The sequence below is a fragment of the Camelus ferus genome, chromosome 25 (genome assembly GCF_009834535.1).
Source record: "Camelus ferus isolate YT-003-E chromosome 25, BCGSAC_Cfer_1.0, whole genome shotgun sequence".
Taxonomy (NCBI): domain Eukaryota; kingdom Metazoa; phylum Chordata; class Mammalia; order Artiodactyla; family Camelidae; genus Camelus; species Camelus ferus.
In genome coordinates, this window is record NC_045720.1 from 31,917,024 (window position 1) to 31,940,813 (window position 23,790).

General features: G+C 38.7%; 1 protein-coding gene across 3 annotated transcripts in view; it reads left to right on the forward strand.

The window, feature by feature from the left end:
- Positions 1 to 23,790, forward strand: part of NIPAL2 (NIPA like domain containing 2) — a 71,767-nt gene that overhangs the window by 1,633 nt on the left and 46,344 nt on the right. For 2 of the 3 annotated variants that reach the window (XM_032467982.1, XM_032467984.1), the window contains exons 2-3: positions 20,461 to 20,529; positions 21,567 to 21,738. In XM_032467982.1, the coding sequence (XP_032323873.1) occupies positions 21,651 to 21,738 (88 nt within the window). In that variant the 5' untranslated portion in view covers positions 20,461 to 20,529; positions 21,567 to 21,650. The remainder of the gene's footprint in view (positions 1 to 20,460; positions 20,530 to 21,566; positions 21,739 to 23,790) is intronic. The other variant, XM_032467983.1, reaches the window with a different exon arrangement.

The window sequence follows — 23,790 nt, forward strand, 5'->3', positions numbered from 1 at the left end:
GCATAGGTTATAAAGCATGTTACAATACTTATGCTAGAAGCACTCACAATACCAAAATTTAAGTATGATTTTTTTTTTTTTGGCTTTTGTTAAAGGAATTAGAACGTTAGTAGGTGTGACCTACCATGGCATCATTGTTTTCAGAGTGGAAACAGTTTTCTTTCACGTTTCCAGGAATTCAAGATTGTCTTGGCTCTCTGACACCAAACACAGCTTATCATGTGACATAAATGTGAGAACTTAACTTTGTGTTTGCAAGGTGTAACTGGCCTTTGACAGTATGTATTTGTACAGGTTGTATCTGGAATGTGCTAACTGAAACTGCTCAGCTGACATCTAAGCCACAGCTACAGCGAAGGCTGTATCAGCTTTTCCCACTATTGTACAAATTTAGGCCATCTTACAAGATTGTGGTGTTTAATCCTTTCAGTGATCACTTTTGTTTTTAAGCAAAAGTGAACATTGATTTTTAAAACTTCATTCAGCAAAGATTTATTGAGTGTCTCTAGTGCTGGCCAGGCCAGTAAAAATAAAAGAGGGTCTAATTTTTTTCTTTTTGTACACTAACTGAATATAGATGGCTGAAAATGGGGGTGGCTCTAGAAAAACAAAGTGTGAGATATGAGTTTAGGACTCCCATACTCAAAATTAGCCTTGATTGCTAGAAAGCTGGGATTAATCAGTTTTATCACCACTGAAATGTTTGGACAGTGTCTGCTTCCTGATACCCTAGCTCTCTGTGTCTTTTCAAGTGATAAACACCAGATCTGATAAATGAGACTTACTCATAGAAAAAGAACAACTCCCTTGAAACACATTAAGGTAGCAGATGAATATTTGTCAGTGGCCTTTTAGATCAACGTTGTTAAGGAAAGATGTGAATGCTGCTAGAGGAAGGAATCCTGAAGCAAGTAGGAAGTAGCAGTTCAGTGGGGAAAATATTTTAGGGAACCAGGGAAGTGAGGCCTTTGTCTCATGTGCATCACTTAGGAGTCCACCTATAAAAGTATAGATGCAGTAGAGTTCTGCAAAGGTATTTTCTTTATGTTTGATCCACAAGTTTTCAGTATAAAAGGATAATGTTTCTAAGATGGTTATGGAGCGCCCTGCTTCGTACAAAGCACTGTGGGATATTCAGTCTTCAGACTCAAACCTTTCCTCCCTTCCTAATGTTATTAGGTGCTTGGGGAAACAAGCTATGCAGGTAACTCCAAAACGAGGCAGTAGATTTTAAGTGTTGTGTGAGTGATATGAAGTCCTATGGAAATTCAGAGGAAGGTGGCTTTTAGCAGGGACCATCAGGGATGTTTTGTAGACAGGTAGGTGGTGTCTGAGCTGGATACTTGAAGACAGAGTTCCATCGATGGGAGAGCACAGGTGGACAGCGTTCCAAGAAGGGGAGAAGTCTGGAGACCAGGGAGCAGCCCACGTGGCCTGGGCAGGTGTCCTTCTGAACATTTTTGTACCTAGATTAGAAATCAATGGCCATTCTGGTTGCAGTAGAAGACTGGCACTGACTGTAAGGTAGAAATACAGTTTTTTAAAAATTTTTAATTGAAGTATAGTTGATTTATAAAGTTGTGTTAGTTTCAGGTGTATAGCAAAGTGATTTAGTTATATATATTCTTTTTTCAGATTCTTTTCCATTATAGGTTATTACAAGATATTGAATAAGGTTCACTGTGCTCTACAGTAGGTCTTTGTTGCTTATCTATTTTATATATAGTAGTGTGTATCTGTTAATCCCACACTCTTGATTTATCCCTTGCTCACTTTCTCCTTTGGTAACTGTAAGTTTGTTTTCTATATCTGTGAGTCTATTTCTGGTTTGGGGTCTTAGGTACCGTCAAGACCAAGATACCATAGATTGCCTTGAAGGATGGGTTAAGAAGTTTGTACTTTAGCTTGAGGACAATGAGCAGCCGTTGAAGGTGTTTTGAATAGGGAGTGAACAAATCAAAGCAAATTAAAGAAACTTATCAAGGTTAATAGGGTACAGAGGCCCCAAACTGGACCTGAATCCAGCCTGTAGATGGGTCTTGTGTCAAACTGCCAGAGGTTTCAAAAATGTTTACTACATTGCCAAAGTTTAAAAATGAGTCGATTACACATAAAGTTTCAAGTTTCCATGATCTTTTTAAATATTAGAAGTTCTAGCAATTTGGCCCTCTTTCCCACGTGATAACTGTGAGGAGACGTTCACAGTTTAGAACAGCTGTGCTCCCCACTTAATCCCTTCTTTTTGCTCTTATCTCTTTTACCTGCTGGCCCCTGTAGGTACTTAATTTGCAATCAGTGTTGGAGGCTGTTGTCCAGTCTCTGCTGTCAACTAGCTGAGTGCAATTGGGCAGGTCACCCTGGGCTTCAGTTCTCCTTAACCAGTTAAATTAGGCTTAGACTAGAAGATCCCCAGACTCCTTCTTGCTGTCTGATGAGTAAATAAATACCAACCCAGCAAGGCTGTGGAAAGAATGGGCAAGAAAGGATGAATGTGGGAAATACTGTGAAGGAAGGGTTTTGTGGCTGCTTCTTTATGTATGTTACTAAATATCTAAATTCACAAGGAGATTGTCAGAAAGGTTTATTCTGCACAGGGTGAAATGAAAATTCAGAAATTTTTTGTCCTTTATTTGAACTTTTGATTTTCAATGGCTTGAATTTTTAAAGTCAACATAAAGGAAAATTGATACAACTTGGCAGGGAAGAGGTGAATCGAAGAGACTGACATTTGTTACGCATTTACTATGTGACACTTTATAGCTATTATCTCATTGGGGCCCCCCAACAACCTCGTAAGGTACATATTATCCTCACTGTTCATGTAAGGAAACTTATGTTAAATAACTTGCCCCAAGATCTTACAGCAAGTAGGTTTAACTGCAAAGCTATTTTTATACTATGCCTGAAGGCTTAGAAACTAAGGCTTGAAAAGAACGTGGTGGGGGAAAATGAGTGCGGCTTGTCTCACTGTACCAAAGAAAAATTGCACTGAGTTTTATATTGCCCTTTTTATTGATTTTGCTTTGCGACCATCTATCTATCTCTTTTTTGCCAGTAGCTGCATCTGACTGTCTTTTTAAAGAAAGAAAAATGCCAAAACTTACAAATAACCAAAGGGCCAGGTAGAGGTCGCTGGTCCTTTCTATTTCCTTCCCAAGAAAAATCACTTTTTAAAAATATACGTAAACATACACATACATTTTCTTCAGATTCTTTTCCATTATATGTTGTAATAAGACACTGAATTTAGTTCCCTGTGCTATACAGTAGATCCTTGAAAAAAGTCCTTTTTTTTGTTTTGTTTATGCTTACTTTTTTTTTCTTTTGCCTTTTTTATATATCCAACAAGGCATTCCTTTTACCAGATTATCTATGAGATTTATGTTTAAGGCAGCAAAAAGGAGGAAGAAACATATTACCTCAAAGCAAGTGCATCAAAGCTTTTGTAATCATCATTAGCATCCTCCCATGGTCCTCATTAGAGGGCAGACTCTTAATGCTCTTGTGAAAACACGTGCTTACGTTTAAATCCACCTAATATCTTCTTTATGGCTTGCTTCACACTAATTATAACATTTGCATTAATGCAGTCAGCTAAGTTCAGGCTGTGGGAAACATCACCAGTTTACAGGTGTACAGGGGTCAGTTTCCTCAAAAATCATTTTTACAAGAAAAAAAGGGGAGCACATGGATAGAGGGAGAACCTGTAGGTTAAAATACACCTAAAAGACATATCAGAAAAAAGACAACCTTCAACCACAGTGCTTAGGGATGCACGCTTGGGTGATCAGACTATATAAGGAAAAGCAAGGAAGTGATTGCCGGGAAGTCAGGCCGGTGTTTCCTTGGGGGAGGGGAGAAGGTGTGATGGGACGAGGCAGAGAGAGGGTTTTGGGTGGGCGTCAATGTCTGTTTCTTGATCTGGATGGTATTATAAGAGCGTTTGCCTTATAATCATTCATTCTAGTCATTTGTTCATCCGTATCATTTTCTTTGCAGTTGCCTGTATCTGTTATATTCTACAATTTTAAAATGTTTTGAAGATAATATTAGCATTGCTATGACTGTTCAACTTGCATGTTTTATCCACACAATGTCAAAAATAGTATATACCATGTTCCTTTTTTTTATTAGGAGAATTAAATAATTTCTTTTTTAAATGTTGGTAATTGTTCAGATTGGCTTTTGAGAGTGTACCATGGAAAGGATGCCATTTCCCTAAGCTATCCTTTTTCTTCTTGGACAGTGAAGTTTTAAAAGCTCAGCTTCTTTACTAGATGTGTTGGCAAGTTTCTTAATTTCTCCAAACCTTGGCTTTCTCTGTTGAAATGATAATAACACTACATACAGTATAGTGTTGATGCAGAAATGAGATAAGATAACGTATATCAAATGTAGCAGTGCCAGACATATAGAAAGCACTCAAACACTAGCTATTATTACAAGTATTACAGTCAACCTATATTATAGGAAATGTCATAAAATATATATTTCTAATAATTAGAAATTATTGTACAAATGGAAATAAGAGAAATCATGTCAGTTATTTGATGTGACTTTGCTTTCTTAATAATCTACACTGATTTCTCTACATCTAGTGCCTCCCCTTCACTCTCCAAACATACATTCCAGAACACTTCCTAATTACAGTAATTTCCTAATCAGAACACTTGTTATCTTGGAGTACTAAGGCAAGGTTTCTTCCCTGTCTTCCACCACTTTCCAGACTTCTGGGTTGGGGAGGATGGGTATGCAGCACTGGGAACAGCTGACAGAGGTGTTTGGTGGCGATAGGGGGACCGCGTCTCCAGACAGACTGTAGTTTAACCAACTAGTAGGACCAGCACCCCAACCTGGGAAGGCTCCTGCAGTGATAATGTTAAGACTTCAGTGCTATTTAGCTTGGGGTTTTTTTGTTTTTGTCTTGTTCCTGAAGGTCTAATATTCCTCTCTTCAGTTTACACCTTTTACAACCTGCCCCACGTGCTCCATCCAACAGAATTACACTTCACATAAAGTCAGAGTCCTTCACTGGTCTATCCTGGTCCACCAGGGTGTCCCACTTGCCTGAGGGCTGGTAGGTAACACCTCACTTCCCCTCCACATAGATCTCAGCATGTGCACACCTCTACCTTTGCTTCACCTTGTCATTTGCCTTGCCCTTCCCCACTCCCAGCATGGTCTTCTGTCATCTTTGGCACACATCAGGAGACACACTCATCCCTTATGTAAACATGGGCTAACATACATTTCATCATGAGCTGCACACCTCCCTAAAGATTGTGTTTGTCATGGCGTGACTCCTTCAGAGACCCACCTTGGCCTCGGCAGGTCAGACTGAGGTCTGCCTGCAGCCTCAGTGCTGGATTCCTAAGTCACCCCCTCACCTCTCGGCACCTCTCAGATTTTCTCCTTTCAGTAACTTGGGCCACAGGCCTGACTTCTATAGCTTGCAATAGGAGTCCGTCTCTCTTCTGGCTTTTGAACTTGGCTTTCCTACCAAGAACACTTTGTAAGTTAAGAGGCTTTGATTTGCAAATCACAGAAAAGCAAGCATTACCTGACTTAAGTAATAAAGGGAATTAATCAGTCTGGATGACGTGAGAGGACAGAATTCTGGATCCACACACCAGCCTTGATCCAGAGGCTCTAACAACATGGCAGACGCTCTCACTCCCCTCTTCAGCTTTTGCTCCTTGGCATCATTGGTTCCATTTTTTGCAGGCTCACTCCTCCGGCCTGCATTCTCCCTTTCTCTTCTGGGCAGGAAGGCTTGACATACTCAACCAATGAAAATACACCGGCTTTTGTCTGACTGGACGAGATGAGGTCCATGTCCCTTCCTGTACCAGTAGCCAAGTCCAGAAGAACATGAGCCCTTGGGAAGGGCTGGATGAAGGAGGGTCCTGTAGCCAGGAGGAGGGGCACCGTGTGGCCCTAACAGCAGTGACCCCTGGGCGGGCTTGCACCCTCCTGCTGTAGATTGCTGTCTCCTTGGGCAGCTCTCAGGCCAGCTCCTCGAGGACCTTCACTTTCTGCATCCTGCCTCACATGAGCAGTCCCTGAAAAGTCGCCCCTATTTAGCCTGCCTTGTCTTTGTGGGTGGTTCCCTTAAAAGCTTAGATTATAGGATCAGTTTCTGAAATATTTTTATTAACATCAGCTCTAAGCAGTGACTTATTTCTAAATTGTAGACTTACCCACCTCTTCCCACTCCCTTCCCCAAAAGGGAATTCTAGAAAGGCCTCTTGTCTTTCTTATTGATGGAAAAGTCAGAGGGTATCTCCTGACATAGGCAGTGTCCCTTGCTTAATCTCTATCTTGCCTCTACCTGCTTAGTGATTTCTGTGCCATCAACAACCACCTCTTCAGTAGGGAGGAATCTCCTAAAAGTTTAGTGGATTCAGTGAAATAGATATGGTATATGAGTGTGATGCTATATGGCATTCTGGAAGCCCTATTAGCATTGCCAATATGTCATTCAAGCTTGAGGTGGACCCGGTGAGTTCTGGGAGAGTCTTCATTTCTTCTTCAGCCACTCGACTTGCAGAGCTCTGATTGTTCCAGGGCTGTCTGGGTGATAGCTACATTCTGTTCCCTCTTGTCACAGCCCACATTAAGCTTGATCAGCTAATCAACAGTGAGAACCCGAATGCAACCCACGTTCCACTCGATAAAAATCACAGAGAGCCCTTCTCAATAGAGCAGTGTTTGGCAGTGATATCAAGGAAATCAGAAAACATGGACTGTGTCCTCAAGTTGTAGCTATGTATATGTGTAATATACATAAATTATATCACGTATACACTATACGTTATATAACATGCAATGTTTGTGTGTGTGAGAGAGAGACAAAGAGGGAGAGATTGCTTTAGAAATAACTTGAAAAACAACACCTGAGGTGCTGGTGTGACGCTGCCCTTATTACCTGATGGATGGACTGCTTACATGGAGCTCCTAGGACTAACACAGTACAGTTGCATAACTGTAAGTAAAGAGAGCCGAAGCAGAAGAGGAAAGACTGCAACGTACCTTTGGAAACAGCTGCCTGAGTCACAGCAGCGGAGAAGTGAGCGGTTCTTTGTGGGCAAGGTACAAGCAGACCCCACAGGACGAGCAGCTGCCACAGCCATAAGGGAAGGACTAAGTGTGAGTTACGTGCAGAGCATTTTCTTAGTCTTTTGAACTATCCTTGCAGTTCCAAATCACAGTCACCAGCGATGAGTCTGTGGGTGTCACATGTGGGTTGACCAAGAGGTGTTTGGGGACCTGGCTGCTGGGCCAGTGGGATGTGAGAACTTTGCCGGGAATGAGGGGCTTGGGGAATGGGGGAAATTATCTTGGCTATGAGGACTGGTCCTTTAGTGGCAATGAAGAGTCCAGTCACAGTGCCCTACAGTAGAAAATCGGAACTTGATTCCTGCCTTGATGTCAGAAAGATCTGGTCTCGTGGGTGGCAGGGGCTGCAGGAGTCTCTGGCAGAAGTGCATCAGTGATGGTGATGTCAAAGTCCTACCCCCATATGGAGGCAGAAACTCAGCCAGTGGCTGGGGCCTGACAAAGACAATAGAGTTTAGTCTCCAGGGGGATGGAACTGGCAAAATACACCCAGAGTTCAAGGCAGGCATTGCTCTCAAAGGAGGGGATGTACTCTGAAAACCCAAGCAAGTGTTGGGGAAAGAGTTGTAAGTCAGCAAGCTCACAGGTTTCCAGCTTTAATCCTCTTGCTGACCCTGGGCTGACCCTGCAAAAGGCAGCCTGCAATCCTGATTCTTTGGCAGCAAAGGATGACAGGTTTTTCTTAATTCTTATTATGAATATGTGCTTGCAAAATTTGAAAGTTATGGGACCTCCTATTGATCTGGATGCAAACAATGGCATTCTTTATGTTCAACATGTCTGTCCTTGTTTCAGAGATTCCCTTCCCAACATTAGACAGGGTTGCTGTGTTTTGTAATAGAACCAAGTTTAAGATTTCCTTAAGTGATATCTCACCTTTCTTGCCTGTTGTTGCTTCTCCTTTGAACGAAGTGTTAAAAGCCCCTAAAGGATGTCTTATTAAACTTTCCCCATAAATTTGTTCTGCTAAAACTCAAATTTCTCAAAAGCAAAAAACATGGTGGTGTCTTAGTAAGCTTAGTAGGGCTTATCCTTAATGAAGTTCAGTTTTTAAAAATAATGAATGTACAATTATGTGAGTAAATGTGTTCCTGAATAAAAGACAAAAATGTAATAGTTCTTAGTTGTATGGGAAGGCAGTATGTTGGGTTTTTCTGCCTAGGTTTTAAGGTTGATTAAAAATTGGCATAGAACAGCTCATGGAAGAGCAAAGATACACTGTGTTATGTAACCCTGACCTTTTCTGTTGGCTTTAAAGCATCAGATTTGGATCCAATGTCATGAGACTTTTTCAGGATAGAAAGGCAATAACCTTATAGCATACAAAAACCAAGATAACAAATTAATAAAAGTCTGTTCTTGACTGAAAATTTTTCTCTCTTCTTTTTCACATAGGGGATTATAGTTTTAACTCAGTTTGGGTTAGTATTGCAGACAACTTAATTATCTACAAGGGCAAAGGAGATCAGTGGTAAGAATAGTCCAACCCATTCGGTAATCTAAAAAGCATTTCGTGTGTCAGGTTGTCTCCAACATTTGCTGCGATGAATACGAATATTGTTTCTCTCTGGCCCTGTTGTAATGAACGCTCCTCATTACCTCTGCTTATTCTGTGAATCCTGAAGTGGTCTCCTAATTGGGTTTCCTGTTCCCTGGTCTGGTTCCCTGCTGGTCCGTCCTACACACTGCAGCCAGGATGAGTCTTCTAAAAGTCACATCTGGGGCTATCCTCCTTAGTTCAGAGCCTTTCATGCCATAGCACCACCGGCAGATCCACGGCACAGAAAGGCTCCTGCCTGCCTCTCTGGTCCAGCTATATTGGAGTCGTGCAGATGTGATTAAGTTAAAGATCCTGAGATAGGGAGATTATCCTGGATTATCTGGATGGACCCTAAATGCCATCACATGTGTTTTCTTATAAGGAGATGCAGGGAGATTTCAGAATCCACAGAAGAGGAAGGCAACATGGCCACAGAGATGAGAATGATATAACCATAAACCAAGGATATGCCAACAGCCACCAGACACTGGGAGAGGCAAGGAATGCATTCTCCCCTAGAACCTTGTGAGGGAGTGTGGCCCTGCCATCTTGATTTCAACCCAATGAAATTGATTTGGGGCTTCTGGGCTCCAAAACTGAGAGAGAATAAATTTCTGTTGTTTTACGCCACCAGGTTTGTGGTTGTTTGTGACAGCAGCCACAGGAAACTAGCATACTGTCCAGCCTTAGCAGGCCTGTATCTCTGTCCCTTCTGTTCCCGCGGGTTCTACAGAACATACCTCGATTATAGATCCCACAGGTGGTAATCTGTGTTATTGGTTGCTTTTTCTTCTACTTCTGAGTTTCTAGAGGGTACTTTGCATCCTTAGTTCCTGCCACAGGACCTAATATTTAGCAGTTGCTAAGTAAATACCAAATGGATGCATGACTGTGTGAATAGCGTCGGAAGAGAGCTTCCTCCAGTTGTCTGTCTCCCATGTCCACCATCTCCTCTCTCATCACTTTCACTTCATGTCCTTTTCTTCCACCTTGTGTGTTTTTCCCAGGCAGTGTCTACATATGGTTTGAAGTTGGACAATGGTTTTATTTTTCCCCTTAATATTCTTTGATTCATCCAGCTTCCTTTTTATTTCATGCTTTTATTTCTTTTCTTGTTATCATCTCCTCTTTCAACTCTTAAAATGAATCCATATTCTCTTTCATTTCATTGAGTCTATAAAGCAGATTTTAAAAAACTTTTTAGTTTGAAAATTTTCCAACCTATAGAAAATTAAGAATAATGCAACAAACACCATATATCCTTCACCTGGAGATTGAATTGTTATTAACAATTGACACAATTGTTAACATTGTGAAATATTTTTTGTTTGCTCTCTCTGTTTATTTTATTTTGTCACGTACCATTTGAAAGTAGATTGCACCCATTATGAGTCTTCACTCCTGGATACTTAAGGATGTATCACGAAGAGTTTGAATGTCCTCCTGACCCCTCCCAGCTGTTCTGGAGGTGAGATGTGTCTGCCCGTTTACTAGGTGCAAATGCAAAAGAACCCCAGCTCATTCCTAAGAGTTTCCTGTCAGATGAGGTGAACTGAATGCCCGTTTCACAGACCTATCATCCCCTTTCAGGATTAGGCTCTTAAGCTCATTCCTACAGTGATTAGTTGACCTAAATCACTCAACCTGTGGTATTTCCAGTGCTGGAAACTGAATCCGTCTCATTTCCAGTTCAGGCACATTTTACTGCCTGAAACAGGAGACAGCCTTATTCTAGTTCTGAGTTGAATATGACTATTACAGTGTTCAGAACTAACTCTGAATCTAGGGTTCTTTTGAACCATGTGCTAGCTAGCTCCACTGGGGTCTGATTCCGAATTTATGTGTTGAAGGCAGAGCCAGGAATATGGCTGAGTTCAAAGCCAGAGCTGGGACAGACAAGTACCAGCGACCACATTCTTGTTATCATATGCCGTCTCCATCCGGCCAAACTGCCCCACCAAGGATTCTAGGTCAATAACTTTATGTGAAATATCTAAAGAACATTCTGGCACCAAAAGTAGGATAGAAGATTGTTATTCCAAATTAAACAAAAACATCCTTAGTCCTCATCAGTGCTGATATTTTGAACCTCATTCTCAATAAATTGTTTGCTGTGGCCCCTACCATCTATTTGCCAAGATGTCCTGGAAGAGCCAGAAATTAAGCTACAGGGGTGACAAGAGTGAGCAATGCAAAAATTAAGGGCATTTTTCTGTGTTTCTGGCCTATACTTCTGACTGCATTGTTAAGATGTAAAGCAACCTTTCCTTCTGTTATCTTTATTTGTGCTGAGAAAAACAGATTCTGCTCATTTTAAAATTGTGGTAAATTGACATTGACTAGCCAGGCGGTTACCTATTGCCGTCTAAGAATAAATGGTGATTCAGACATGAGCTGGGTGCCCTGGGGCCAAAATCTGCCTGCTGTCTGTCTGCCTGGGTGACTTTGCCCAAGTCACTTTTCTTTCTGGCCCTCTGGTCTCTTTCCTGACCAGCAGTCTCCAGATCGGTAAGGAGGGAGGAAAAGGGAATGGGGGGGACGAGAAGGGCTCTAAGCTTCCACTAGTTCTAAAATGCTAGAAAACAGGTAACACTCTGAATAAAGTAATGAAGTAAACAGATATCTTTGATTTAAATGGCAGGTTTATAAGGGCCTGCTCACTGTATGCAAATGATGCTTCTGAAGGCAGAGGAGGATTTTGTAGTCAAAACACACTTACCAGAGCCTCTAATTGGAAACAGCATTCAGTAGTGGTTACCGCAAGTTACTGTCTGTCCTTGAAGGTAATTAAACCACCTTTTTTAGAAACTTTGCAAGCTTGAAGTTCCCCTCCCCAACTATTAGGGTCAGGAATGAGGATTTATTGAATCACTACTATTTACAGGTGTGTTTCAAATGAATTTAATGAACATGTAATTAACCTTGAATAATTAGGCAAAATTTCAAAAAAACAAAGAATAAGATACACCAGTTAATACCATGTACAGGCATACCTCCGAGATATTGCAGGTTTGGTTCCAGACCGCTATGATAAAACGAGTATTGCAACAAAGCGAGTCCTGAATATTTTGGTTTCCCCATCAGTACATGTAAAAGTTATGTTTACACTTACTGTAGTCTATTAAATGTGCAGTTATCACTGCATATTGCATTATGTCTAAAAAACAATTTAAAAATACTTCATTGCTAAAAAATGCTAACCATCATCTGAGCCTTCAGTGAGTTATAATCTTTCTGCAATAGTAACATTAAAGATCACTGATCACAGATCACCCTAACAAATGTTAAAATAGTGAAAAGGTTTGAAATATTGTGAGAATTGCCAAAATGTGACACAGAGACATGAAGTGAGCAACTTCTCTTGGAAAAAATGGCACCGATATACTTGCTCAATGTAGGATTGCAACAAACCTTCAATTCATATAAAATACCGTTTTTGGAAAAAGTCTTTTCAGGTTTTTTGACCATTTTTCAGTTGGGTTATTTGTTTTTGTTGTTGAGTTGTAGTTCTTTATATATTCTGGATATTAATCTTTATCAGATATACAATTTGCAAATATTTTCTTCTGTTGTGTGGGTTGCCTTTCACTCTGCTAATAGTGTCCTTTGATGCACAAAAAATATTTTAATCTTGATGAAGTCCAGCTTGACCTATTTTATCTTCTGTTGCCTGTGCTTTCCATGTTATATCCAAGAAATCATTGCCAAATCCTGCTGACCAATTTCTTTTTTAATTGAAGTATAGTTGGTTTACAATGTTGTGTTAATTTCTGGTGTACAGCATAATGGTTCAGTTACATGTGTGTATATATTCCTTTTCATATTCTTTTTCATTATAGGCTATTACAAGATATTGACTGTAGTTCCCTGTGCTAAACAGTAGGACCTTGTTGTTATATCTATTTTATATGTACTAGTTAGTATCTGCATATCCCAAACTTTCAGTTTATCCCTCCACGCCCCTATTCACCCCTGGTAACAATGAGTTTGTTTTCTATGTCTGTGACTCTGTTTCTGTTTTGTAAATAGGTTCATTTGTATCATTTTTTAGATTCCACATAAAAGTGATAACATGCAGTATTTTTCTTTCTCTTTCTGGCTTACTTAGTATGACAATCTCCAGGTCCATCCATGTTGCTGCAAATGGCATTATTTTATTCTTTTTTATGGCTGAGTGGTATTCCATTGTATACATATTTCACAACTTCTTTATCCAGTCATTTGTCAATGGACATTTAGTTTGCTTCCATGTCTTGGCTACTGTAAGTGGTGCTGCTATGAACATTGGGATGCATGTATTGTTTTGAATTAGAGTTTTCTCTGGATGTATGCCCAGGGGTGGGATTGCTGGATCATATGGTAAGTCTACTTTTAGTTTTATAAGGAATCTTTTTACTGTTTTCCATAATGGCTACATTCCCACCAACAATGTAGGAGGGTTCCCTTTTCTCAACAGCCTCTCTAGCATTTATCGTTTGTGGACTTTTGAATGATAGTCATTCTGACTGGTGTAAGGTGATATCTCATTGTGGTTTTGATTTCCATTTCTCTGATAATTAGAGATATTGAGCATTTTTCATGTACCTATTGGACATTTGTATGTTTTCATTGGAGAAATGTTTGTTTAGGTCTCTTGCCCGTTTTTGGGTTAGGTTATTTATTTTTTTGTTATTGAGTCATATGAGCTGTTTGTATATTCTAGAAATTAAGCCCTTGTCAATCACATCATTTGCAAGTATTTTCTCCCAGTCTTTTCATTTTGTTTCCTTTTCTGTGCAAAAGCTTATAAGTTTGATTAGGTGTTATTTGTTTATTTTTGCTGTTATTTCTATTGCCTTGAGAGACTGACCTAGGAGAACATTGCTATGATTTATATCAGAGAATGTTTTGCTTATGTTTTCTTCTAGGCGATTTATAGTGTCATGTCTTATGTTCATCTTTCAGCCATTTGGAGTTTACTTTTGTGTATGGTGTGAGGGGGTGTCCTAACTTGATTGATTTACATGTACCTGTCCAGCTTTCCCAGTACCACTTACCAAAGAGACTGATTAATTTGCATATGTTGAACCATCCTTGTGTTCCTGGCATGAATCCAACTTCATAGTGTATAATCTTTTTTATGTGTTGTTGGATTCTGTTTGCTAATATCTTGTTGAGAATTTCTGAATCTATGTTCATCAAAGATACTGGCCTATAATTTTCTTTTTTTGGTTGTGTCTTTGTCTGGCTTTGGTATAAGGGTGATGGTTACTTCATAGAATGAGTTTGGGAGTAGTCCCTCCTCTTCAATCTCTTGACAGAGTTTGAGAAGGATTGGTATAAGTTCTTTCAAGTATGTTTTGTAGAATTCCGCAGTGAAGGTATGCAGTCCTGGATTTTTGTTTGAAGGGAGTTTTTTTTTTTTAAATTACAAGTTCTATTTCACTTCTGTGATTGGTCTGTTCAAATTATCTGTTTCTTTTTTATTCAGTTTTGGTTGACTGTATGTTTCTAGATATTTGTCCATTTCTTATACATTGTCCAATTTGTTGCCATATAGTATTCTCTTATGATTTTTTTGTATTTCTGTGGGGTTGGTTGTAATTTCTCCTCTTCTATTTCTTATTTTGTTTATTTGTGTCCTCTCTTTTCTTCTTGGTGAGCCTGGCCAAAGGTTTGTCAATTTTGTTTACTCTTTCAGAAAACCAGCTCTTAGTTTGACTGACTTTTTTTTTTTTTTAATCTCTATCTTATTTATTTTCTCCCTGATCTTTATTATTTCTTTCCTTCTGATAACCTTAGGTTTTGTTTGTTCTTCTTTTTCTAATTCTTTTAGGTGGTAGGTTAGGTTGTTTATTTGAGATTGTTCTTGTTTTTTGAGGAAGGCCTGTACTGCTGTGAACTTCCCCTCTTAGGACTCCTTTTGCTGCATCCCATAGATTTTGTATGGTTGTGTTTTCATTTTCATTTGTCTCAAGGTACTTTTTAATTTCCTCTTTGAGTTCATCATTGACCCATTGGTTTTTTAGTAACATGTTGTTTAGTCTCCATGCAGCCATTTTTGCCTTGTTTTTCTGTGATTGATTTCTAGTTCCATGCCAGTGTGTTCAGCAAAGATGCTTGAAATAATTTCTAGCCTCTTAAATTTGTTGAGGTTTCTTTTGTGTCCAAGTCTGTGGTCTATCCTAGAGAATGTTCAGTGCACGCTTGAAAAGAATGTATATTCTGTATTTTGGGGATGTAATGTCCTGAAAATATTGATTAAGTCTAACTGTTTTATTGTGTCATTTAGTATCTCCATTGCCTTATTGATTTTCTTTCTGAAAGAGCTGTCCAATTGATGTTAGTGGGATGTTAAAGTCTCCTACTATTACTGTATTCCCATCAAGTTTTCCCTTTATATCTGTTAGTATTTGTTTTATATATTTAAGTGCTCCCATATCAGGTGCATATATGTTAATGAGTGTAATATCCTCTTCTTATATTGCTCCTTTTATCATTATATAGTGTCCTTTATCTTTATGGCCTTTGTCTTAAAGTCCATTTTGTCTGATACGAGTATTGCTACCCCCACTTTCTTGTCATTTCCATTTGCATGAAATATCCTCTCACTTTTAATCTATGTGTGTCCTTTATCCTAAAATGGATCTCTTGTAGGCAGCATATTGTAGACTCTTGTTTTATTATTCAGTCTGCCACTCTGTTGATTGGAGCATTTGCTTCATTGACATTTATGGTAATTATTGATAGATATGTGTTTATTGCCATTTTAAACTTTGTTTTCCAGTTGATTTTATATTTCCTCTTTGTTCCTTTCTTCTTGTTTTTGTCTTTCCTTTTGTGGTTTGATAATTTTCTTTTGTATTAGCTTGATTTCTTTTCTTTTTGGTTTTTATGACTCTGTTGCATGTTTTTACTTGTTACCCTGTTTTTCGAGTATGTTAATCCATTACTCTGTTTGCTTTAGACTGGTAATCATATAGGCTCAAACACATCCTAAGGAGAAAAAAAAACAAAAAAAATCTACCCATTCTTGCTCTCCTCTCTCACATTTTATGATTTTGATGTCCTCTTTTACATTTCCATGTTTATTCTTTTGCTGTTCATTATAGTTACCCCATTTCCAACTGTGATTTTATCTTTTCTATAGATTCCTCCTTTTCTATTTAGAGAAGACCTTTCAATATTTCTTTTAGTATAGTTTAGTTTTGCTGTATTATTTTAGTTTTGGCTTGTCTGAGAAATTCTGTATCTCTCCTTCGGTTCTAAATGGTAATCTTGCTGGGTATAGTATCCTAGGTTCAGGTTTTTCTCTTTTAGGAGTTTGAATTTATCTTGCCACTCTCTTCTGGCCAGTAACATTTCTGTAGAGAATCAGCTGATAGCCTTATGGGCTAACTAACTTGTAACTAACTCTTTGTTTTTTTTCTTGCTGCCTTTAGATTCGTTTCTTTATCTTTAACTTTGGCCATCTTAATTATGTCTTAGTGTTGGTCTGTTTGGGTTCTTCTTGTTTGGGGCCCTCTGTGCTTCCTGTACTTGGATATTTGTTTCTTCCTTTAGGTTTGGAAAGTTTTCTGTTATAATTTCTTCAAATACTTTTCATTCCTCTTTTGTCTTTCTTCTCCTTTTGGGATCCCTATTATTACTAGATTGGCATGCTTTATATTATCCCATAGGTCCCTTATATTGCTTTCATTTTTTAAATTTGTTTTTCTTTCTGCTGTTCTGATTGGGTGATTTCCATTATTCTATCTTCAAATCACTTATTCATTCTTCTTCATTATTTCATCTGCTATTGATTGCCTTTAGCTTGGCTTTTATCTCAGCAGTTGAGTTTTCTGATTTTTAATTGGCTCCTCTTTATAGTTTGTTTCCTTTTTATAGTATTTTGCATTTCTATCTATAGCCTCTCTTATTTCCTTCACTGCTTTTATCATTGCCTTTTTAAACTCAGGTTCAGGTAGACTATAGAGGTCTGTTTCATTGTTTTTTCAGGAGTGGTTCCTCACCTTTTTCTCAGCTACTTTACTTACATTTCTCTGACTCTATAAATTTAGAAGTAACGGTTATCTACTGTGGTCTTGAAGGACTGTTTTATGCGGGAGCATCTCTGTATAGACTCTGTGCATCTAATATTTTTGTTGCAAGGGCTGTTTTTAGTATGGATGGCTGCCACATCTTTCCTCCATGTGTGCTGGCTATAAGCCCCTTGATTGGGGGTGTGATTGGTGTTGTGACCAGAGCCTGCACTGGATGTTGAGTTGGGCCTCCTATTTGCTCTGTGGTTATCACAGCCCTGTCAGGGGCCAGATCTGCTCCGTGTTGTTAGAATAGTGGCTGCCAGATCCATTTCTGAGCTGCAGTGTATGGTAGGCGGGACTGGAATACTTCCACTGGGAGAGGAAACACTGAGTATTCCTCCATAGGAGCTGTCCACTAGAGGTGCCCTCTGCAGTGTCACCTGTCACTCATTGTACAGGTTTACAAAGTACAGTTTGTTGTTGCTGCCCTTGTCCCCACTTCAGCCATGGGAACACCAGCAACCCACCCTTGGTGTTCCCCCAGGCTCCACACCCTCAAAGGCATCATTGCAGATCCACTGATGTCAGGCATCGGGATCCACTGTAGTGCATGTGCAGTCATGCATCAAGATCCATCATAAGCCACAGGGTCAACCCAGGCCCCAGCCCCACCTTCACACACGCACACCTGCTGTTAATGCCAGACCTGCCCTCACTGTGCACCAGTACTCTGCTTGGTTGTCCACAAAGGCATGAGCAGAGCAAATCTGCTACAGCTACCTGGGGCTCAACTCAAATCTCAGCTCCACCTGCCAAGTCATGCAAACGTTGGGAATAGGTTGAATTTTCAGCCCTGCCTCTACCTGAGAGCTGCACACCAGCAATTGTGCCCCTCCAGAACAAGCTGAGAAAACTGCTATTTCTGGATCCCATCCCTCCCTTTGCGAGAATGCATTAGCAGTGGTGCTGAGCAATGCCCTCTGGGATAGCAGAGAAGGCTGCTATGGCCAGCCACGTTGTACTCTTCCTTCCATGTGTGCCGGCAGTGGAGATTTCCATGGTGGATCCAGGCTCTTTTGCACACACTCCCAGCCTCAGCCTGCACCACACTCCAGCTTCTGAGGCTGCCTCTCCACAGTCAAACCCAGTCCTCTCCCCAGGTCCATCTTCTAAAGCCTGAGCTCCAGCACCCAGTCCCGGCCAATGCCAGCCAGGTCACATATTGAGCCAGTGATCTCACAGAACCTCTGTGCCAGCCTCTCTCCATTCTGTCTGCCACAGTGCAGCTTCTGTGCTCTCCTCCAGTCCTCTGAAGCTCTGCTGTGTCCCAGCTAAACTCCCTGCTGGAGGGGGTTCTCAGGGTGAGGACACTTACCCTCTTTCACCACTCCCTCCCAATTTCCTTTTTCTTTTTTTCCCTACTACTCGGTTTGGTAATGATTTTCCTTGTAGTTCCATTCATACAAGGTCTTCTGCCAGAGTTCAGTAGGTATTCTATGAGAATTGTTCCACACGTAGATGTATTTTTGATGTGTTTGTGGGAGAGAGTGAGCTCCACATCCTTCTATTCTGCCATCTTAAAGCTGCTCTCAGCTAGCCAATTTCTAAACACTTGGCCTGGTGGTGTTTAAACTACTAGTGAATGATTTAAAGAATTTTGAATTAAGTTATTTCTGTTCAACAATTTACTTTTATAATTACAGAAGATTTTCATAATTATCCATTCAACCCAAAATGTCTTCTGAGTTTTTTCTGATTACTGCCAAATGTACTCAATTGTAAATCACAAGCATGGAAATAGCACATTATATTATGATAGACTTGTTCCGCATGAGGAATAGTGATCAAAATTATTGCCAACTGCCTTTATTAGGAAAAGAAAATTCTTAACTGATTAAAGACTATGGATATTATATATCAACTATTAAATGGGTTTTCAAGTTTTCTGCTTCATTTTTTAAAAATACTGAATTTCACTTCAGCACATATAATAAAGTTCCAAAACTTCAAAGACAGTTTGCATACTGAAAAGGGTTCTTTGTGGATGTAATGTTCATTTGAAATTCAAATAACTGCCTGGAATTTGAAACTAGCTAAAGTTATGTAGTGTAGGAGAAGGGGGACGATCTCGTCTATCACTGCTAATTTATACTGCTAGAAGATAGTATACCTTTGTACCTAGATAGGAGCAGCATGTGTGTCTTTTGAAGTCATTGGATAGTACATGTGCTATCTGTAGTAGCCGTCTTGGGCAATGTGTGAGAACTTCTTTTTTAACCTGTAGTTCTTTTTTAAATGTTTTTAAAATTTTTATTTTACTTATTTTAAAATTTTATTTATTTTTTAAAAAAATTTTAGGGGGGTAATTAGGTTTATTTAGTTTTAGTGGAAGTACTGGAGACTGAACTCAGGACCTCGTGCACGCTAAGCATGCGCTCTACCACTGAGCTATATCCTTCCCCTCACCTCTACAGTTATTGTTTTAAACCATTATATACTTTTTCAAGCAAGTTATTTTTTAAGCCCCTAATTTTGTATAGTAGAAGACCCAATGGAAGTCTAAGACATGAATCTCTTCCCTCCGAGAATTTACCATCTATTTGTAGAGCATAATGATATAATGACAAAATAAAAGAAGAAATAAGGGATGTTCACCATTTAGAGTCTAAGAAAGTGAAGATGGGCTATGGTGTTTGAGAAGGTCACAAGGAGGCAGAGCTCAGATGGCCGGGATGGTGTGCTATGATTTGAATGGGCTGAGGGAAGGAGATGCTCTATTGAGGTGGGAGGTATGACATGAGCAAGAGTATGACATCTGCCTGGAGAATGTGATGGGTCAGGTGCCTGAGGTAGAGGGAGCACCTTCAGTGTGCTGTGGACAGGGGGAAGGATAGATGAGGGGTTTGGGATTAACAGATGCACATTACTATATGTAAAATAGATAAACAACAGAACCTACTGTATACAGGGAACTGTATTCAGTTTCTTGTAATGAGCTATAATGGAAAAGAATCTGAAAATATATATGTGTATGTATGTATGTAAAAAAAAAAAAGTGTGCCGGGGACAAATGGATAGTTAGAATGAGGACCAATTATGGGGAGCTGGTATGGTAGTTTTATATTTGATGTAGTTGACTGTAGATAGGCATTGTGGGCTCTTGAGTGGTGGGAAAATTTAGCCTGTCTCCAGTGGGAATCATAGGACTTTAGAGAGAAAGGGATTTCTGGAAATATCTTATCCAACATCCCCTGTTTACTGAGGCCAGGGAGCTGAAATAACTTGCTCAAGGTCACCCATTAGACAACTGCAGATTTGAATTGCAGATTCATCCTTTAACCCCAAGGCCAGTGATCTTTCTTTAATACCACAGTCTTCCAGAAAATATCAAGAGAAAGAAAAGAGGGAGAACAGATGAAGAGAGATTATATAGTCCATGTTTGAGGCAATGAACATTCCAATCAGAGGGGTTGCTGAGGAAGATTGACAGAAGGGGTAAACAAGAGGTATCTTAGTGGGAAAAAGTTACAACCCGATGACTATTTTCTTATTTTAATGAATGAAGCAAATATCTAGAGAATTCAGTAAAGAACTGAGCTAGTTCTAAAAAATATGTCATTAAAGTTCAAATTAATCCTAATAAAACCATTATTCATATTCCAAATGACCCTGGCAGATGGGTACTAAGTAAATATTTGCTGTATGAATGTATCAACTTAAATTTTTTGTAGTTTTTTTGGTAAATATCTTATAAATGTTATTTAAAGTACCATTTAAAGAAAACATTTTCTTTTATAGATTCACCTTTTTGGAGTTTTGCTGGCCATTTTGGGAAACTTGGTAATCAGCATTTCCCTAAATATTCAGGTAAGAAGAAGCTTATTTTTCAAACTCTGTAGTTACATCCAGGCACACATTATGACTTTAATGAGCCTCAGGCACATTTGCCTTCTTGGACTCCCTCTTCCATAAAAAATATATTTTATGATCTTGTTGATATAAAGACAAGTATAATCCAGGCTGGACTGTATCCATGTTTTTATTCTTCTGATTTTTAAAAAATTAAATGTTTTATAGTCCACTTAATAGTATTGTGTACCTTAGACAAAATGCCTGTGAGTTTGTACTACATTTAGATAGATATTCATAAACTTGGCAGAAGCCAAGATTTTTTTAAATGTTCTACATTGGCTTCTCATTCTTTTATTATTTTCTAAATAACTTCTAAAATTTTTAAGGGAAATTTTTAAAGTAATCTATAATGGTACCTGCTTATTATAAGGAAGTAAGTTCAGTTACCATAAAATCAATAGGGAAATAGGGTTTATTTAATGGCTAGTTTTTCAGGTATTTATATGTTTCAAATACAAAGAAATAATCAAACCAGATATAAATAAGAGTTCTCCCATCCTGATTCCCTGCTGTCAAAGCATTCTGCCCTGTTATGTTTATTGTGGTAGCTACTTTGACTCGTAAGTTCGAATCCCTTTCCCAAAAGTGTGTTTTTACTAATTTATTATCTTTATTTCAATTATGTTTATTTTGGCATCTGGACTCTTTTTGACAGTCTAAAAGAAGTGTTTTGGTTTGATGGACTAAAAAGTCACTTAACTCCTTAACATACACCTCATCTTTAGATAGTAATAATGATATTTATTTCACAGAGTTGTGATGAGCATTAAATAACATTTATATATGAGAAGGCCCTCTAAACTGTAAGATGCTATATCATTATGAGTCACTTCTGTTAATGTGTTTGGAACAAACAAAACCATAATAATTGCTCTATAGTAATCTGCAAATAAATTTTAAAACCATGAAGCAATTTTATAGGACCAAAAATTTCAAGGCAGATTTTATTCGGGTGGAAATATTTTCTTATTTACATTCTGATATACTTACAGAAATATTCTCATCTTCGATTGGCACACCAAGAACACCCACGGCCGTGCTTCAAGAGCGTGCTTTGGTGGGGTGGGGTCGTACTGATGGCCGTGGGAGAGATAGGAAACTTTGCATCCTATGGATTTGCCCCCATCACTCTGATTGCTCCGTTAGGCTGTATGTCTGTTACAGGTGAGCCATTTTTCTGTGCTTTGTCAAATAGACATTTTAAGAGCTCAGAACACATGCACGAAAGAAGATCCGTTTCCTGTTTTCTTAGCACATTAACTTGGAACAATTGTACTACTAACCTCAGTTATTCACTGTCATGGAGCCACATTTACTATGAAAAAACTTGCGTTTTGTAGCTATAACATTTGTGTTTAAAAGCCTGATTCCAAGGGTCTGAGTCCTCATAAATTAACAGTAACAGCAAATATTACACCATGCTTTTTAATCATTAATGAATTGTCTAAAAGTGTTTGTAATAGAATGTTATATTTTATTCATATGTTAAGCTGACATTATGTGTAGTTAGGGTCTTTGATACCTGATCTTGACTTTACTGTTTAGCATCTCTTTTACATTAAGAATTAAATATCAGGTATTCTACATTACTATAAGAATGTGTAACTTTACAATAATGTCACAATTATCCTACTTTCAAAATTTATATGACTTACCAAATACATTTAGAAAACAGAATATGAGATGTTGCTAAAGACTGAAAAAAAAAAGAGCAAAAATCACTGCTAAAAATAAGAACAAATTTTTTAAGCCTTGTTAAAATCAATAAAATCTTGTTCGTTTTACCCTTTATCTGATGCTATGGAAACAGCATGTTTCTAAGTTTGTGAATTTAGAACCTTCACTGAAATAGAAACAAGGCAATGGTTTTTGTCTGGTAACAACTAGATCAAGCATAATATGGGCTCACATATCCCAATTTCATATTTCCCCTAACAATTATATAATATTCTTTTTAAAAGCATAGTTTAAGTTGAAATAATTTATACTCAAAGAGAAGTTTATTTTATTTTGGAAGTAGTTTCCCCTTCTTAATCATTTAAACTATTTTATTTAAAATACTTTCATGGGAGAGGAGAGGGATAAATTAGGAGTTTGGGGTTAACAGATACATACTACTGTAAATAAAATAGGTAAACAACAAGGTCCTACAGTAGAGCACAGGGAACTATATTCAATATCTTGTAATAGCCTACAATGCAGAAGATTCTGAAAAAGAATATATATATGTGTATAGATACATGTATAAACATATATATATCTCTGAATTATTTTGCTGTATACCTGAAACTAACACAACATTATAAATCAACTACAACAAAAAATAAATTTAAAAAAATAGAATACTTTCATGATGTACAATAGTAGAATAGTAAGGAACATGTTTTTGGCTTTCTAGAAATTGTTGAGTTTAGAATCACCCTACTGTTGTTACTCTAAATAGGCACACAATTTATGTAATTATTTGACTTTTTTAACATTCAGATAAAATGAGCAATTTGAGTACATATGATCTCTGTTTACTACTGCACATACCACGTATATGGACATTCTGGATATTTTTTTCTTCTCAAACTCTGAGAAATAATAAATAAAAGGTATAGTTATATTGTCACCTTGGGACCTCTACAGGTCCCAATTGTTCTGAAAATGTTAGTGACTATATACTTAGAGCTGATCTTTAGTTTCGTTTCTTATTCTGTTTCATGCTCAGTTTCCATGCGTCAACTGAAAAAAATGCACAGTGTAAAAGTTGAGAATTATGTTTTATTTGGCGGACTTACTGAGGATTTCAAGCCTGGGATGTGACCTCTCAGATTGCTCTAAGAGACTGTGCCCAAGAGGTGGGCGGTGGGGGGGCGCCAGGATAGATGAGTTTTTGTAACAAAGACCAAGTAGTCAGAACTTCAAAAGATTACTGTTAATTAAGAAAACCAGATATCTCAGGTTAATGATTCTAGTGCTTTTCTGTGTATGAGGAGATGCAAAAGTCTGGGCTCATTGAAATCATTCCTTTGATACCCATCTAGCCATCTAGGGCCAGTCTCCTGTGCTTCCTGTCCTGAGTGTCCTCGGGGTGCACCTTGGGGGTGGCTGCCGAGGCCAGGCAGCCCACTTGTCTCCATCCTGAGTTCCCTCCGGTTCAATGTGGACTGAGGGGGGCGGGGGGATGGTAGTAGCTGATGCCTTGATGGCTGCAGCACCCTTTGTTTACTG